The sequence below is a fragment of the Anser brachyrhynchus genome, assembly GCF_964034855.1.
Source record: "Anser brachyrhynchus genome assembly, chromosome: 5".
In the NCBI taxonomy this organism is placed as follows: domain Eukaryota; kingdom Metazoa; phylum Chordata; class Aves; order Anseriformes; family Anatidae; genus Anser; species Anser brachyrhynchus.
In genome coordinates, this window is record NC_137699.1 from 54,161,425 (window position 1) to 54,178,931 (window position 17,507).

Below are 17,507 nucleotides of genomic sequence, written 5' to 3' on the forward strand. Positions count from 1 at the left end.
AAAGGGAAGGCCTGGTGTAATTATGCTTATTAACATAATGCTTTTATTTATTTATTTATTTATTTATTTATTTATTTATTTATTTATTAATATATGCTTAGTAACAGGGTTAAACAGCAAGTAGAGAGGAGTAGATATGCACTGTACTTCCATCTAGGAGTAAGAGAGATAAGGCCTGAATAATGGAGGATTCATTAGGTAGAAATATTTCTGTAATAAAGACATCAGTGCAAATAATAGCAGTGATATTTTGTGCTGATGTCTTAATGTCAAAATAGTAGTATATAATTGAATTCAAGCTTAAGAAATTCATACATCTCTCAAATGTTTACATGTGTTACCAGCTCTGTGTTCAGCTGCTTTTAGGTACTTGCTAATATCTGCCCTTCATGTTGTTCATTTTTCTTGCCAACTCTGTGCCGAGGGAGAAATCACATTCCTTTTCCTGATATTCACTTCAAACACCTTAAAACCCCCAGTTCTTTTTGACCCAAAATGGCTGCAGATTTGTACAGTCATTTTGACCTCTAGTCATGAAGAACTTTTGCAGTCCTCTCATGAGTTTTGTTTTCATCTGCTCAAATGCAGACACAGTCACATTTCTCCACTTCTACAAATTGAAATGAGAAATGACCTTATTATTATTATTATTAATTATATGCTCCATCCTTACAAAACTGCTATTTTTTTTTTTTTTTTGTGGCTCCAGATGAAGTATTCAGCCATGTAGTCCACATACTGTATGCCCCATTACCCATTCCAGCCACAACATTTAGCAGTGGTTCCTATTCTGCAGGCAAGGTCTGGTTTTCTCTTTGGCAGAGAACTATTCATTTGGTAGAAAAATTCTTTTGTTTAATGGGCAGAACTTAAGTGCAGTAGAGGTCACCCTGAATGCTCTCTACTTGTCAGTATTTGTGTTTTGAAAACATTTCTTTTATGTAGATTTGCCAAGCTCAGAAACTAATGGAGGAACCTGTACAGGGATGGACCTCATTAAAAGTATTTCTGTTTGATTCTTCATGGAGAGCTACTTTTTGAGGTCTGCCACTTGTCTGGTCTTTGTTCACTTACTGTGTACTTTAGAGATACTGTGGGGAGTGGTTTTTTTTGCCCTTTTTTTTTTTTTTTGAGAATGCAATAATGTAGAAAAGCAGCTTAATGAAAGACAGGCGTATTTTGCAGTTGCTTATGTACATCAAACTTATCTCCTAGAAATGAAATCAGGCTTGTTCTACAAATACTATTTTCTATCACAAGATGTTGATTGGCGCTAATTACATTCCTGTCCTTTTTCAGCTAAATGAATGTTCCATTATTTTGGCCATGACTGACATTAGACTCAGCAGCCTATAGCTGCATAGCTCATCTTGCTTATCCTTGTGAAGTACTCACAAGTATTAGGATTATTCTTTCTGTCTATTTCCTACTTACTCCACAATGTTTTTCTAAGGTGATAGTTAATATCCAGGGCTCACCATAGAGAATTTGTAGGATTTTTAGGTGAAAGTTCTCCAGAATTTTTTGCTAAAAAAAAAAAAAAAGGGTCAAACACTGATGTATCATTTTTAACATCTCTTTATAGATGTACACTATTCTTAATGTACTACAATCTGTTCTCTTTGGATATGTACATCAGCAGCTTTTTTCCAAGTATAGATCATAAATATTTTCAAATAGTGTTGTCTTTTCCTTATCACTAAATATTTTGCCATCTTTATCAGATAATTATAATGGTAATAGTATTTCACTGCTACCAAATCATGCATCTTATACACATATATAAAAATTTGGAAGCTATGTTTCCATAAATATTAATTAATAACATTAATTTTTGATGGATATTTATTTTTCCCCTGTGTCCTTAGATTTCCTCATCAGATTTCTATATGTTATAAATTCTAATTTACACTGATATCCATTTCTCCTGTTTCCCTTTCAGTCATTTTCCATCAATAGTAATTACTACATTTTTTCATCCACTGAGTTCAGCTTTTTAACAGCCTTTTATTCATTCATTAAGTACTCCCAGTTTCTTTTAATATTCCTCACACTAATTTTTATTAACTTTCTTCAGCCTTGGTAGAATTAACCTTCTTGATGAACTGTGCTAGTATGTGTGTGTAAGAAACTGTTTTGAAATTATCCAATTTACTACAGTCAACACCACCAGTTGTTAATATTGTTTCAGCATCAGTCCAGTGATTAATTCATCAGAAATTATCTTGTAAAGTAAAATCCCTCTTGATTTTAGAAATGATAGACTTGGAACAGTATTTTACTATTTGATGGCAGAGTACCTCCTGTGCCTGCTTCCACAGTCAAAGTCCTTGTTAATACAATTTCTATCAAAATATATAACCATGGTCTTAAGGACTCTGTTATCAGATTTGATTCACTAGTGATTTATGCATACTCAATTTTCGATACATCAGTAACTCAAACTATTATCAGCAATTCAAAATAATTCATGAGATTTTAATATAGAATACAGGAATCATCTTTTCCTTCCTCCCTCCTTTTATTTTGTATTTGTTCTGCTTTTCATATCTCAACTGTAAATGCACCAGATTAAACAGAAAAATGCCTAGATATTTATGCTAGTTTCCTGCTGCTTTTGCAAGTTCATATTTAGAATTTACTCGTAGTGTGCTGGCTCTAAAGTTAGTCACAGTCTAGTTCTCAAGAAATTCAGGACAAAAGATAGAAAGAGGAGATTGAGCTCATCCACAAATTGCTCAAGTAGATGAACTCAAAATTTAAATTTTGGCATTTCCTATCCAAAACTGAAGAGCCACAGGTTGATCTCTGGTAATAGATCTAAAAATAAAACAATGCAAACTGAAGTCCATTTCCTCAAAATAAACATTTGATTTGGTATGGCACATGGTGGTGAAAAAGAAAAAATAATGGATATCCCAGGTCCATGAGGTCTCTGTATACTTGAATTCCTTTTTCTGGTGTCTTTCCATTGCTTTACTGCAACAGAAAATGTTGATGAGGGGAGGCTACCAATGTCTTCCAAAAATTTAACCACTGTCATCCTCTCTGTGTTGGTTGAGGGCAAAAATTACACAAAATACCCCTGTATCTTTTTGCATCCCTTTCATATTCTTAGTAAATGCTGTTCATGTTTGTTTTAACAGCAATTCAACCAATAGGTGTCTATAAAATTAATACTTATAAATTTTAATATATTATACCTTTACTTATCTCCAGAGCATGTGAATTCCTTCACATGACTTCAGTAGTTCAGAGCAACCTTTCTACCTGGATTACCTGATGCTTTTCTTAGTTTTGAATAAAATGGAAAGTTTTGAAATGCCTTTGGAAATTTGTTCTGTTTTTTTTTTTTCTTTTTTTTTTCTTTTTTTCTTTTGGTTGCTACCTGTATAGCATGTCCTATACCATTAGTTGGGGGAATTAAAGGTCATTTGCTGTGATATTCATTTTTGTTACACTGGAAAACTCCTATGGCAAAAACAACGTTCATGGTATCTCTTTGCAGTGACGAAGGCCACATTTCTGTCAGATTTATTTTTTTGAGATTTATTTTTTTAGGGCAGCTTTCATGACACTTTATGTATTCATTTTTCCTATCACCATTTTGAGCCCTTTGTTTAACTGTGGTTAAGCCAAAAAAAGTCCCAACAAGTGGCGACTGGAAATGAATTCTGGAATTACAAACCTGCTAGTAATATTCAGTGGCTGAATAGACTGAGACCAGATACTGATGCTGAGTGCTGAAAGAAGCATCTAGCAGGCTGGGCAAAGCAATTTGTAATGGACTTTGAGCATAGCAAAGCTGTAAATCTTTTTAAAGCACCTAAATTTGGGGGTTTGATTGAAACAGCAAGAAATCTACACTGGAACTGTAATGCATATGTGTGTACAAAGAGGATGTTGCTAGCTTTGATCTTCTTACTACAGGATTATCAGTCCAACACACTTCACTTAAATAATTAAATAATGTCATAGTTCTAAACTTCCATTTAATTAAGTAAATATCTTCTGACAACTTCCATGGCTGACTCTTAAGGCCTTTAGAACTCCGAGAGGAGGAAAACAGCAGCTGTGGACTGCTCGTGCTACAGCACCTGCCAGGTCTGCAGGAGCCATTGTAACAACTGTGAGTGGTCCTGGGAACAGGAGTACAATTGATTAGATGATGGCTTTGTTCAGTAGAACATTTGGGGACTATCTGAGATATAACTCATTAGTACAGCTTGTAACCATCTCAATTTGGAGGATGATGGTTTCCGTCTTCGTGCTTCATAAACAAGCCTCTAGTAGAGATACTGAGGTAAATCCCTCCTCTGGTTTCAGGCAGAGATGGTGGTCGTGCCTGTGCAATGGGGGATCTAGTTCTATTGTGTGTCATCTTTACCAAGGACCAGGGCACATATTGCTCATTTATTTTCACAAACACCTGATTTCTACCCAAAACATAGTCTACTAGTCAGGTTTTCATGCTGCTGAGATGGTGAAAAGGGCATTGCTGAGAGCAGTCTGCCTGTAAAAGCTGCCAAGTTTTCCTAGCCTTGAAATTAGCTTAGTACTCATATAGAAATCCAAAGTTTTATCCCTTTCCTGTAAAGTCTCTGAGGTTTGAGGAAGAGGTTAACAATCCTCTGTGGGACTTCACTGGCTTTGTTATGTCAACCTGCTTGGGATTCCTCTTCTCAAGGATACAGGACTCAGTATATGGACTATCCTTAAGAGAGACCTGTGTTTTTCCTCTCCTTTCAAACCCAGATAATTTTATTGCTGTAATAACACAAAGAGAACAGAGGCAGGAAAGTGTTATCCATGGACCCATATACACCTGCTTGTCTGTCTATGAAAATCAGTACGACTGACAAAGAGCAACACTGAAATCTGAGCAGGTTTGAATGAGCCTTTGAACACTGGATGAGGCTTAGAACAAGGAAGCAATGTAAAAATAGAACAAGGATGTTATTTCTCTTTACTGTAAAGATGTGTAAGCCATGAGGTAGGATCATGGCAGTTGGTTGTGTTCAAAGTAAAGCATCCAAAGATAAAAGCCAAAAAGTCATCTTAAAAAGTCAAAAAAATATATAAAAGCCAAAAGTCATCTTAAAACCAATTGCTAGAAAAACAAAATATTTTAAGAAACCATTCTATTTTATTTATGCATTTAGGCAGGTAGGCAGAGAAAATGGAAGTGGCCACATGAACTTAACCATGGGTGTGATATCCACATAATTTTTGCAAAATGTTGTTCATAGTGTCACTGTTAATAACTTCTCTCTGATAAGAAAAAATTCTGTAACAGGTATTCCTTAGAAACAACAATGAAGCAGTTCATATGTGAAACAACATATTACTTGTATTCAGAGAGGGTCCGTAGATGTTGCGAGGGGACCTTCTGGTTTGCCCATTGCATGCTGAGCCTCTCAGAGCCATGCAAGCAGGGCAATTGACTGACACTGAAATTATGGCTTTTTCTTCAGATGCTCATTTGCACTGAGGAAGTGTGTAACAGGCACTCAGCAATAATTTCTCCAAACACCAGTTACCAGGTAATTATTTCTTTTAGCCTGACTCTAATGTGAAGAGTATGGCTACAAGACTGGTTTTGGATACAGCATAGGGCAGTTGATCTTGCTGTCTTTCAGGAGTGTAATTTGCTCCTTTGGAGGTGTTTTTATGTCTTTTCACAGGTTCAGCTAGAACATTATCCCCCAGATGGAAAGTACAGTATTTTATTGTTTCTCTAAGAATGACTAATAGTTTTGTATGAAAAAAAAAGAGAGGGGGGGGAAGGGGGTTGATCATGATGAGGGAAAATATCTGATTAAGTGACAGAAATACATAAAAGTACCATCACTTTGCCAGCTCTCCTGGAAAGCAGGTTAAGCAGTAGTTCAAGGCATAAAAACTTTTGAGGAATTTAGGCAAGCAGAGAAAATCTGAGGTGTTATGGGCCTTTGGAAGACTCTCTCGACCTGAGACTGCAAACCTGTAATTATGCTGACCTTTCCACTTAACAAGTAAGTCTAAAATCCTCATGTTCAGTTGTGGGTGTAACATAGAAAGAATAGTTAAAATTCTCCTGGAAAACTATCAGCAGTGATCTTTAAGCCTTGAATTTCTGATATTCTTTGAATTTTGTTTCAGAAAGTGAAAGGTTGCAGTTCTCTGGAGCTGACAAATATTTTACTTTTTTTCACCTGGCACTTGCAAAGAGATATGAAACATTTATTTTACCAATCTTCTCAGAATCAGCTATAAATTGTCAGAGCCAGCCATTCACATCTGGTGGATTTTTAAAATAAAGTATTAGCCCTTCAATATTTCATTTTTCTCCATCACTGTTCTGTAGGCTTAACTAGAAGGAAGTAATATATAAAAGTTTGGGTGGGAAGAAGCTGTTTGTCCAGCAGCAAAGAGGTATGGACATGTGATTCTAGGAGATGTTTTAGTTTTTCCCTCTTCCCTGCTCTGTGTCTATATAGGGGTGTGTACAGGTGTGGGAGACCTGAGGGAGACAGACTGGCTGTCAGAAGTGGTGGTTTCTGTCAAAATTGTTCCTGAGGACTTTTTGCAGGCCAGCAGATTTCTGACAGAATCAAACAGTTGATAGGAAACTATGCCGGGGATTATATCTTGCTATTACCAATGTGGATGTATTCTTGGGAAAAAAAATAAAAAATAAAATAAAAAAAATCAAGCACTCAGTAACACACACAGCCCTTCCTTGCAGTCCGATTTGGAGGCAAACTGCAGCCCTCTGGAGATTTAAAAGAGCAATCTGTTCTTCTACATCTTTTCTCTGTTTGTCCACTGTGTGGAATTTGGACTGGAAGTACTGAAATGAATAAATGTGGATATAAGCACATATCTCTGGAAAAAAGTGTGCAGCTTTTGAAAGGTCACTGAAAAGTCTGTTCTTGAGGAGATTTCCCTGTCTCTACCCTCCTGCCTGGTGTCCATCTCCAGGTGTGAACAAGCAAAGTGCATGCCACTTTTCTCCATGGCTTTGTATTGAAACAGCTTTTTTGGGAAGCAGTCTCCTGTGCTCAGCTGATTTTCAGCCTCTATATGGAAAACAGAAAGGAAGGATGTTTACCTGTTCTCTGTTCTCCCATGCCACTCTCCAGTGATGAGTGAGATGCCCTCGGTACACATTATATGTGGCAAAAGGAATGTGAACCGAGTGCAAAACATTTATATCCCTGCTAAAGTGCTTATTCTGGTTCTTTGGTTTTGGATGGATAACTAAGCTCCAAGAATGAAGAAGATGCTACTTCCAGAAATCCTCTGCTCTCTGTGCAGGTCTGGTCGAAGAGAGTTACAGCTTTTTAGTGTCTAGGCTGTAATTCTGTCAGCCATTGTGAAATGCATTATGGCAGTGAAGCCATAATTTGAAGGTGCCGTGCTTAAGCACAGAGATAAAGTTAGAAAGAGCAGGGATTATATAAACATCTGGTACATCAGTTTCTCAGATCTTACAGAGAGAAAATGCCAGGTGATACTTTCTCCTTGCAGTAGGACTCCCCTGTACACCTAACCCCACAGTAAGAAGCACAGCACCTATGTGTACTCAGCAACTAGTCTGATGACGGATGTAGTGGCTTTTTCTGAATTAACTACTGAGGCAACTCAAGTGTGAAGTTATAGCAAAAAAAGGTATACATTTATGGTCTGGTACAGATTACCCAATGACTTACAGTCCTGCCTGGAAACCACAGTTCCCACTCCTCTTCACCGAGACTTTGTATTTCTCTCATCATTTAACTGAATTTTAGACACCTGAAAGCATCAGAAGAAAATCAAGGCAGAAAAGGAGAGGCAAGGTTAATATTGCAGGAGCTGACAGAAGGTGGGGGTCTGATTTGGTTTCTACGGGAGTATAAGGTTATATTGAGCAAAAAGTGATGCATTTTATTACCACCTGTGTAGCACTGAGGTTATACAGCAGCTGGCACTGCAAAAACTAGTACCTTGGGTTAGCCAGATGAGGCCTGAGGGTGATCAGGCAGAAAGTGACAGGAAAAGCAGTAGTGAAATATTTACCGTGATATGATGAAACCATCAGCAAATCCAGCCCGTTTCTCTGGAATGAACAACAAGGTGCTGAAAGCTTCTCAACTGTGCAGCACAATTTTGGCTCCAGGCAGTGAAATTGCAGAATCTCCCTGCAGCGCAGATTAAGAACATGGAAAAACAGTTTTCTCAACCGGAGGGAAAGGGCCTGCATTGTCTGGAGTTACTGAGGTTCTGCTCATATTGACTCAGAAGACATGATTATGACTAAAGAGCTTGGCCATATCATGAAGTATATACTAATGCAAAGTAACAATAGCAAATAAGTTTTCTTGAGTCTTCTCACTCCACACTTGTGTCTGCAGCAGGATTTGTGTATATCCTTTTCCTTCCTGGAGAAGTAAAGCGGAGAATGGATGGATTTTGGACCTCTAACAGCAGCAAGTTAACTCATATCCATTCCCCTTTCTTCCTTCCAAGTCAGCATAATGAAACTGTCACCCAAACTGTCCTGACTCACTGCTAACTCTCAGGTGGAAAAAAGTAAGAACTTGGCAGTAAGGAGTGCCTGTGTCACAGTACCTCCTGATGTGCAGTTGCAACTGAAATTGTAGCAATTGAGACAGCCTCCACAGGAGAAGATAAGGTTTCTCGTGCCCTCCACTCTTTTAAAGATGGTCTTTCAAGACATTTACTACAATGGCACAGTTTTAAATATGTAAAAATTATTTCAAAAATAGGTTCAACAGTGTGTATTAGAGACTTTCCAACATCTTGGGGAAAAATACTATAAAGCCTTTCAGTTAAAAACTGTATTGTAAAAACTGGAGTCTCTTCCTTTTTATTTATCATTTAGGGAGTCTTGCAAGATACCAGGAGCTTATTGCTTAGAAGTGATTTATTTGCGTTGCTTACTCCTTACCTAAACTGAGTCCTCTTTTTGTAGCATTTGCTTGCTTTAAAGGTGATTACAAGGCTGCAGATGGTGTTCTGTGTCACCAGAAGAAGAATAAGTAGCAAGAGCAGGTCAAACCCCTCCCTGAGATGAAGCATTTCTGGTAGCTGGAGCTCAGACTCTGCTCTTCAGGAAAGATCCTTGGCTATTATAAACTCATTTACCTGTTACAACACAAATCATATGCTATAGTCTCACATGTAACCAGAAGATGGGTATTTCAGTTAAAAAAATTTTATTTCCAGATCAATCAGAGAAAGCAAGGAGTCTGATAAAAAGGATGTTTATCTTCCTTTTTGCTGCTGTGATCTGCTTTGAAATGAACATAAATGGGCAGGTTCCACTCTTAGAGATGTAGAAAACATAAAAGGCAAAAATGAAACCTGTAACAGGTTCCATACAAATTTAGAGCACGTGGAAATGGGAGCTCAATAGTCAACTTTATGGATTCCAAGATTTTAGAACTCAAATATAGAAAAAGTTTCACTAGAATTCCCCTATTCAGTAATAAAAATCAAGAGAGAAATAAAGCATTGTTTATAAGAATTGTTTCTTAAATGTAAGTATTTTTAGATGCTACTGCTCAACATGATTTGTAATGTGCAGCTGCTGTGCAATGCAGTACTTTGAAAATCAAGCAATACATCTGTTACGTTTCCTGTCAAATAAAAGGAGAGTTAAGAAAAAGTATCTGATCTATCTAAACATTTAAAATGTCATCATCCAATCCTATTTAAAGGAGCTCAAAATGAAATATACAGAGGGTAATGTTTGCTAAGCCTTAATGTAAGTGTATGATGCCTTTGGCTGGTAGATGTCTTTATGAATAGAGTGTCAGAAAAAAAAAAAAAGAAAGAAAAAAAGAAAAAAAAACTATTTCATAGAAAAAATTGTTTATTATGAGACTTTAAAACATACTCACAAAGAAGAATCACACATGGCTGTACTGTGAAATATTCTAAGACACGTACACAGGAAAAGGAGATGCCTTTCTAGTTATCCCACCGAGAACAAAAAGTTGTGCAAGCAAACGGACTGTAACAAACTGCTCTTAACTTTTTTTTTTTTGCATCAGGTTGTTCACTTGCCCAATTAAAAGCAGCTCTTATGTCACTTGTTTGGTTCAGATTTCAAAAGGAATTGATGTAGTTCTTTATTTTAGACTGTAATGCAAAGATGTGAAAGGATTATGCTGTTGACTCTGCTGAGAGCTGCCTTTTCCAACAGCTTCGGTGTTCATTTCATCAACATGAATAATCATTATTCTGTGGAAGGTGTGTTAATGACATTTTAGGTTTACTATATTAGGTGAAACATAGTTACTTGCAATGATAAATAGTTATTATTTCCATTATAAATTACTAACCTCAGCATTGCAGGAGGAATTTATTTCATTCTTATGCGTACACTAGGCTTGCATCAGATAATTTCCTGTAATTTGAGGACTGGAGAAAATATTAATAAGACTTATGAGAAAAAATCCTTTGAACATCTGATAGTAAATTGGCCTGATGTTTTTGTAAAAGCTTAATTTTCAGCCCAGTGGACTTTGAAAAGTATTCCTGCAAGGAAAGTGTAAGAGTGATGACAAATACTGTCAGTTCTGTTGACCTGTTTCCCACCTAATAAATATTTTTAATCCTTTGAGCATTGCAGCACTGGTGGAACTTGTTTTCTTTACTGTGCATTCATAGTAGGCATTTTACTAGCATGCCTGGAAGCAGATTTTTTTCCTATATCATGCAAATGCACAATACCGTTGTCAGCCTGATACCAGTTTTCTGTTACACCATTTATTTTTTCTTTTGCAGATTTGCTGAAGGAACTAAAAAGAAGAAAGAGCTAGCATCGACTGCCTGGCCGTTCTTATGTTTCTGACACCTACCAGTCACTGGCATTTAGGTGAGCATGGGATGTATAATGCTTAAATACGGGGTTTCTTTCAAAATCAGTGCCTAATTCATCCCAAATGAAGGTGAGGACCTGAATAGTCATTAAGGGTGCACTTTCTTTGGGAGTGACAAGCCCTGGCAATTACAGGGGAGGAGATCTCATGGGTCATAACACTCAGTTTGCAGCAAGCAGCTATTGCATGTGATCTCATTCCTCCTATTCCCCATGGATCCAGAAGGGCTCAGTGCTGACTGCAGAGAAGCTAACATAGCTAACAGCTGCCTTTAAACTCCCATGGATATACAGTAAGAAGTACAGTTTCTCCACTCCCTTTTCCAGCAGGGCCAAACGTGAGTTTCTCTGCCCTCAGTGCAGTGAGGTTTTCTGGCCCAGGTGGGTATGCTCTGCATCATCCTCATCTGTTCTGCTGCATTTGGCCCCTGGATTGCAAATAGGAGGAAAGCAAGGCAGTGCTATAGGAAGAAAGAGTTGCAAACTCCCCCTTCTCCGCCCCTTGAGTTTCTCTGAAATGACACTACCGAGAACTGCGTCAAATTTGTGGCTATTGATATGCAGATGTTACAGTCTTTCACTGCATCAGGACAAAGATGAATGCATTACCATGTCTGTTTTGCACATAAATATGTATATTATCACAGTGCCCCCGCTTCCTCCAAAATGATAGCAATTGATGTTCAAATAGGACAGGCTACGCAAGACCAAAAAAAAAAATACTCATGAAATATTCTCTTCCTCTTCCTTGTTTCTGATTTTTCTTTTCCTCGGCTATGCACAAAGCTCGGGCCGAGCAGGATCCCTCCGGCTATGTGCGTGGGCGGCCGATCTGGTTTTCTCCCAAGGTGACAGCTGCCTGCTTTGCATTAAGGGCTGCGACTGCCCCCACCTGGTGAGAACAGAGCTTGGAAACTTGCCATTCCCGGGATATTGCTGAATGCGAGCATCTCTGCCAAACGTGACAACCGAGCCATGCCTGCGAAACAAAGGGTCACCCCCTACACAGGAGCACGGTTGCTAAAAGAAGCTCTTTAAAATAGCTCCTACTCTCTGACTTGAAATACAAACGTGATAGATTTGATATTATTAGATGAAATGAAAGACTGTTCTGACACCCTATTGTTACAGTTTGAAGGCATTTAATGCCCCATTCTTTTAATCCTGTCATAAGTTTGCGTGATTATTCACAGAACCAGAGCTAGCTAATAAGTGTTTCTATGCAAATCTGCTTAGTCGATTACACTTAACGAGATATTATTTTGAAAAAAAGAAACCTCAGGGTGTAGTTCGAGTCAAAAAATATTTGAACAGTAGAAGAAAAAATATTAAAATACTTTAAAATACATTTAATTTTATTTTGCTAAATATTGGTGTTTCGTAAGATGTAATTTTACAATATTAAAAGTAAAATTAAAAAAAGCAGCTTCGCTAAAAAATTTCTGATGAATTCAAAATGCATTCAGTCATGTGTGTGGATAATTTTGTAATGGTGGACTTTCATTTCTGTCTCAGAATAAATTTCAGAAATCTTCAGGTCCTTCCTGAAACAACGATTTTGCTCCCTGCACAGGACTAAATCGTGAATGTGGAACAGCATCAGACACTGTATACGTTAACTGGGGTAGCAGTTTAACTTCTCACATCCAGTAAATTAATTCTACCACAGTATAACAGTGTCATAGTGTAAGATCAGCTTTCTGAGTCACTCTCTTGGAACTTGTTTACCAATGAGGAGACCCTTCCCTCACTGAATTTAGAGAAAGCTGAAATGCACAGAGCTGCTGGGATCAAGTTGACTCAGGAAAGAACATAACTTGATTCAGAAAAATACCTAGCACCATGTTAAATCTGTGCCTGTAATTAGAGGACATACACTGTTGTGAATAGTGAGGATATAAAAACATCTTTGAGCTTCTTTCTCTGTATTAACTTCTCAAGAATTTAATATACATTCAATAACCTAACAGATAAGGTGGACGCTTCTACACCACACTTGTGATGGTTTTGGTTATTTATACCTAGAGACTATATAGTGCAACTCAGTATCATATGTAACTGTCTGATACTACTAGTGACAGAGATCCATCGAAGAGAAATGTATTTGCAGTTATAGTGAATCCACATGTGTTTTGCCAGTCCTCTTTGACATCCAATTATGTTTATGTATAGATACCTTTTTCCTAAATAGAGAAGGCTTTAAATAGGAAAGTGTCCCTTTTCTTTTTCCCTCACCTGCCCCATCATTCTCACAAGACTTTTCTAAGGACCATGTTCCTTGATAGTCCCTTGACAACTTGCTTTTTATCTCTCTGTGGGTGTTTCATACTTATTTCTTGCACATACCTCTTGTAAATACAAAATTCAGTGTACTCCTTCATCTTGTTTCTGAATGCACATTTTCAGTGTTAATGGTAATAGCTTGTGATGTGAGTGTTCAGCACAAGATCAGTATTATCTCAGGATTTTAATTCTATAGATAATTCACTGTTAATTTTCAATTGTTTCTTATCTTTACCAAACTCAGAAGTAATTGTACATGCCCACCAGTTTCAATGGGAATTACTCAACTCACTATACCACTGTATAGGTTCATGTCCTGATATAGATTAAAATGATACTCTGAACAACTTCTCCCAAATGAAATGTCATAACAAATACTAATGGTAACATTCAACTAAGCAGCTGTGTAGAAAATGTGTTAGAGCTTTTTGCAAATTACCAGCGCCAAATAACTATGCTTTTGTTCAAACAGTAGTAAACAAGTTTTAGAGATCATCACTGCCCATTTCAAAAGTAAAACAAAATAACATTTCCTTTTGGGCAGGAATTATTTATTTATTTATTATTAATTTATTTGCTTTTCCTGAAGGACTGAAGCTATTGCTGTGACAAGTTACCCTCAGGCTTTCTGTTCCTTCCAAACCACAAAGCATTAGCGCTAATTCTTAATGTGAAAGGGAATAAATTCAGAAGCAGTACTTCAGGCTTCTTTTCAGCATGGCATGCCTTTCCCCAAGCCCTGTGTCTGTTGCAGGACTGACATGCAATTGCAAGTCAGCCTCTTTCACTGACATTTGAAAGTCTTTGAAATATTTGCAAGTCTTTTGGACATTTGGAAGTCTTTGACTTCCCTGTGTACATTGATAGCCACAAGCTCTGGTCCAGCAAAGAACATAAAAGCTGGTTTATTGGCTACTTCTTTCATCCTGAAGTTCTCAGCAATGTACAAATCTGCAGTGGTCATCTGTCAGCCAGATTGGGTAGGTTTTAACGCTTCATTCTGCTGAAGGTTTTTTTTTTTTTTTCTTTTTTTTTTCCCTAGCTCCTAGCTAGCCTGAACATAATGATGGGCTCCAAACCATATGTTGTGGTGGTTGTCAAACATCAGCCTGTTCTGTATCATTGGTAATTCAATTTCTGAGTTAGATTATACAGTATTATTTTTCTTGACCACCTAAGATATCAGGGACAAATTCACTTTTGAGGTTTTCTTCCCTGCCAATCTTTAAAATTATGTTATCGAATTGCATCATGTAAACCCTATGAAATATTTTCTTCAGAGATAATTCATCATCTGGAGCAAAACATTCTCTCTTCCCCAGATCTCTTCAGGTCAAAAATGAGGGAGAAAATTGACAACTTCCTTGCCAACATATCCACAAATGGTGTTTGCATTGTGCTGGCATAACAAAATATTAAGAGCATGAGGAACCCACCCCGTTGGAGTTACTTTAGCAAAAGTGGAGAGAGAAGTGCCATGGAGAAAAGCTCCTTATCTCATATACGAGATTGGAGATGACCTCAGTGCGAGCTGAGAGAAATAGATAACATCATTAGATTTGCTGTAAACTACAGAAAATATAAGGAATGAATAAGGTCACGGTAGCTGTAAATATAGCTGTTTTCTGGAGAGTATCTTAAAAAGCACATTATCAGAAGCAAGTGGAGCCAAAAAGCGGAGACTTTTGCCTCAGTTAGAAACAATCCTGCAGCAATTTGAAGTGATGGATTTCAATTTGCACAAAGTGACTGTCACGTTGGAAAGGTTAATGGAAAAGGTACTTTCTGCAAGTCTCTGTTGGTATGTTGATTATACCTAGGTGATACTCTAGTGCATGTGAAAGCCTTTTATATGTTCACAAATGCCCTGTGAGAGCTTTAGTGTTGCCACATGGATAGGAAGATAAATAATAATAATTAAAAAAAAAATAAAAATAGAAGCCTTGTTTCATAAAAAGTGTTTTTGTTTTGTTTTGTTTTTTGATCAATGAGAAGTAATTCCAAATAAAGGATGTTAACTTTGCAGAGAAAAATAAAAAAAATAAATAAATCACAGTTCTCCACTCTTATGAAAGTTTTAGCTACTTTTTCTATCATCGCTATTTGGGTTGGGGTTCGCGGGAGGAGTAGAAGTCCCCTCATGCATTTTAGTAGCAAGCTTGCTAAGAAAAGTTATTACCTGTACCTGTGTAAGGTCAGAGAACAGCTGAACTGTACAGTAAGAGGGACTTTGTGAGTACTCTGTACTAATGAGGAACTTTCAGTGTGTTCTGAAGGGAAAACAAATGTCATGTGTAAAAGGAATATTATACAAGAGAAACTATTTTTTTGGATTTATTCAAAGAAACAGTTTTACAAATAATCACCTTAAATACAGAGTACTGTGGGATTTTTTTGGTGTTGTTCATTGTTTTGTGGGTTTGTTTTGGTTGTTTTTTTTTTTTTTTTTTAAAAAAAAAGGTACTCCCTAAGTTTCTCTGCCTCATTGCTCTTCTGCACATAGTTGAGAGAGAATTGCTTCATTTTATGTGAAGTATAATAGATGGTGCTGTATGTTTGGGAAGGATAAGCACTTCCCATTCTATTGTGGCTTCTCTCCAGGTGCAGTGGGAAGGTGATAGCAGCTCTGCCAGACCACTTTGTGATGTCTGACATGCAATTGCTTTTGCATTTCTGCTGCTTGAGGAAAGAACATTTTCAGCTTTTCCTAAAGGAGAGCTCTTTGCTTTTCCAGAGGACCTTGAAAGACTCAATCCATTTCAGCAGAGAAGGCAAAGGAAATACTCCCATTGACTTCAATGAGAGTTGGGTCTAAGCCCAAACAAGGCCTGATGAATGAGCTGAATCAGCTGCAAGTGTTCTCTGCTGATGTGATTGCTATCTTTTATGTACAGCTGAAAAGGAGAGGGGATTGGTTTTTTGTCCTCCTTTCACTACCTTCTGTATGTCTGCTTGAGAAACTTCAAGAATAGGATATGTTTCATCCCAAATCTTAGCCCTTTGTCTCCTTGCTGATCGTTGCAAAATCACTAGTAACCTCTTCCTTCTTTTCTTCTGCATTGCAGGCCTTTGTGCAGCACTCCATTAATTACCTGTTCACAATGTACTTGTTGTGCATGTGCAATGCATGTATGTGTTCTGGCAGTTAAAGAGAATTAAACAGATTTCCTGTCACATATGCCATTTCTGTTTTGCAGTGAATCCAATTACATTTCATTTATCCAGCTTTTATACACCAGGCAATATATATTTTTATTATATTGTTATGGGGTAAAGGGATCTGTTGTGTGGACACTGTTCGTTTTTATTTCTCTGATATGAAAAAGAATCAAAGGTATCATCAGAGTATTTAAAAATACAACCATTTTTTAAATTATTATTATTAATTCCCTTAAATATTAAAAGTGCTTTGTAATGTATATACACTACAAAGCATATTAGTTTAACTATATGTGTTCTGACTAAAGTCATTTTCCACAAGGAACTTTGAAATAGCAACTACTGGTAACTAAGCTTTAGAAATCTCTGTGATGTGTTTTAGCCTTACAAAATTGATGCTACTGACTGCAGCATACCTGCATTGTGTTCAGTGGAAAGAGTTGCACTGCTAGTCATACACAGCAAGAAAATATTAGATCTCTTCCATAAGCGTGTCACATTTGAACATTTGATCCTGTCCCAGTCCTTTGGAGGAACTAGTAGGTTCCTCCAAAAACTTGCAAAAAGAAATTATATGACCAGAGGAAACTTTCCACTGATGTTCTTCTTTTTTATATTATTGAAAATAAAATTAGTATTTATGAATGGTAGATTTGACAATGCTTGAAAATGGTAGTACAGATACATGCAGAGCAAGGACAATAGTTTACCTTACTGCACCGTGGTGGTTTGCCTCCAGGTTTTTTGGGAAGGACAGTCTTTTGCAATGAATAACAGAGTGCTGGGCACAAATTATTCTGTGCAAAATAGCCAGCCAACACCTTACATATCTTACCATCACAGTTCATTTTTAATTTAGTTAATTTTCAAATAAGCCACCAAGCACATAAATATATGAATTATATTTGGCCACTCCGAAATTTTTCTCAAAAAAAATTTTAATTAAAAAGAAAACCAAATAGCTTTTGAGCTTTTAAAATAATTCACTATGTTTTTTGTCTTTTGTTAACAGACAGCAATAAGGACAAGAACTTTTTATTCAACAAAAGAAAATTATACGGGACATGAAGAAAAAAAGGGAAGAAGCTGGCATTTTTTTCCACACGTCCAAGTCCTCATATATACTGGGCGCTACCCAGTCTGATCTCTAGTGGAAGTAGTTCCATCTCCATTTCCAGAGCACAATTCAATTAGA

The 17,507-nt window shown here is 37.1% G+C and overlaps 1 protein-coding gene across 3 annotated transcripts in view; it reads left to right on the forward strand.

Moving 5' to 3' along the window:
* Positions 1–14,865, forward strand: part of LOC308195840 (uncharacterized protein) — a 203,981-nt gene extending 189,116 nt beyond the window's left edge. For all 3 annotated transcript variants that reach the window (XR_013951877.1, XR_013951878.1, XM_080593916.1), the window contains 2 exons: positions 10,777–10,867; positions 11,657–14,865. Coding sequence is in view for 1 of the 3 variants with exons in the window: in XM_080593916.1 (XP_080450042.1) it covers positions 10,777–10,843 (67 nt within the window). In the remaining 2 variants the exon portion in view is untranslated. The remainder of the gene's footprint in view (positions 1–10,776; positions 10,868–11,656) is intronic.
* The last annotated feature ends 2,642 nt before the right edge of the window (positions 14,866–17,507 follow it).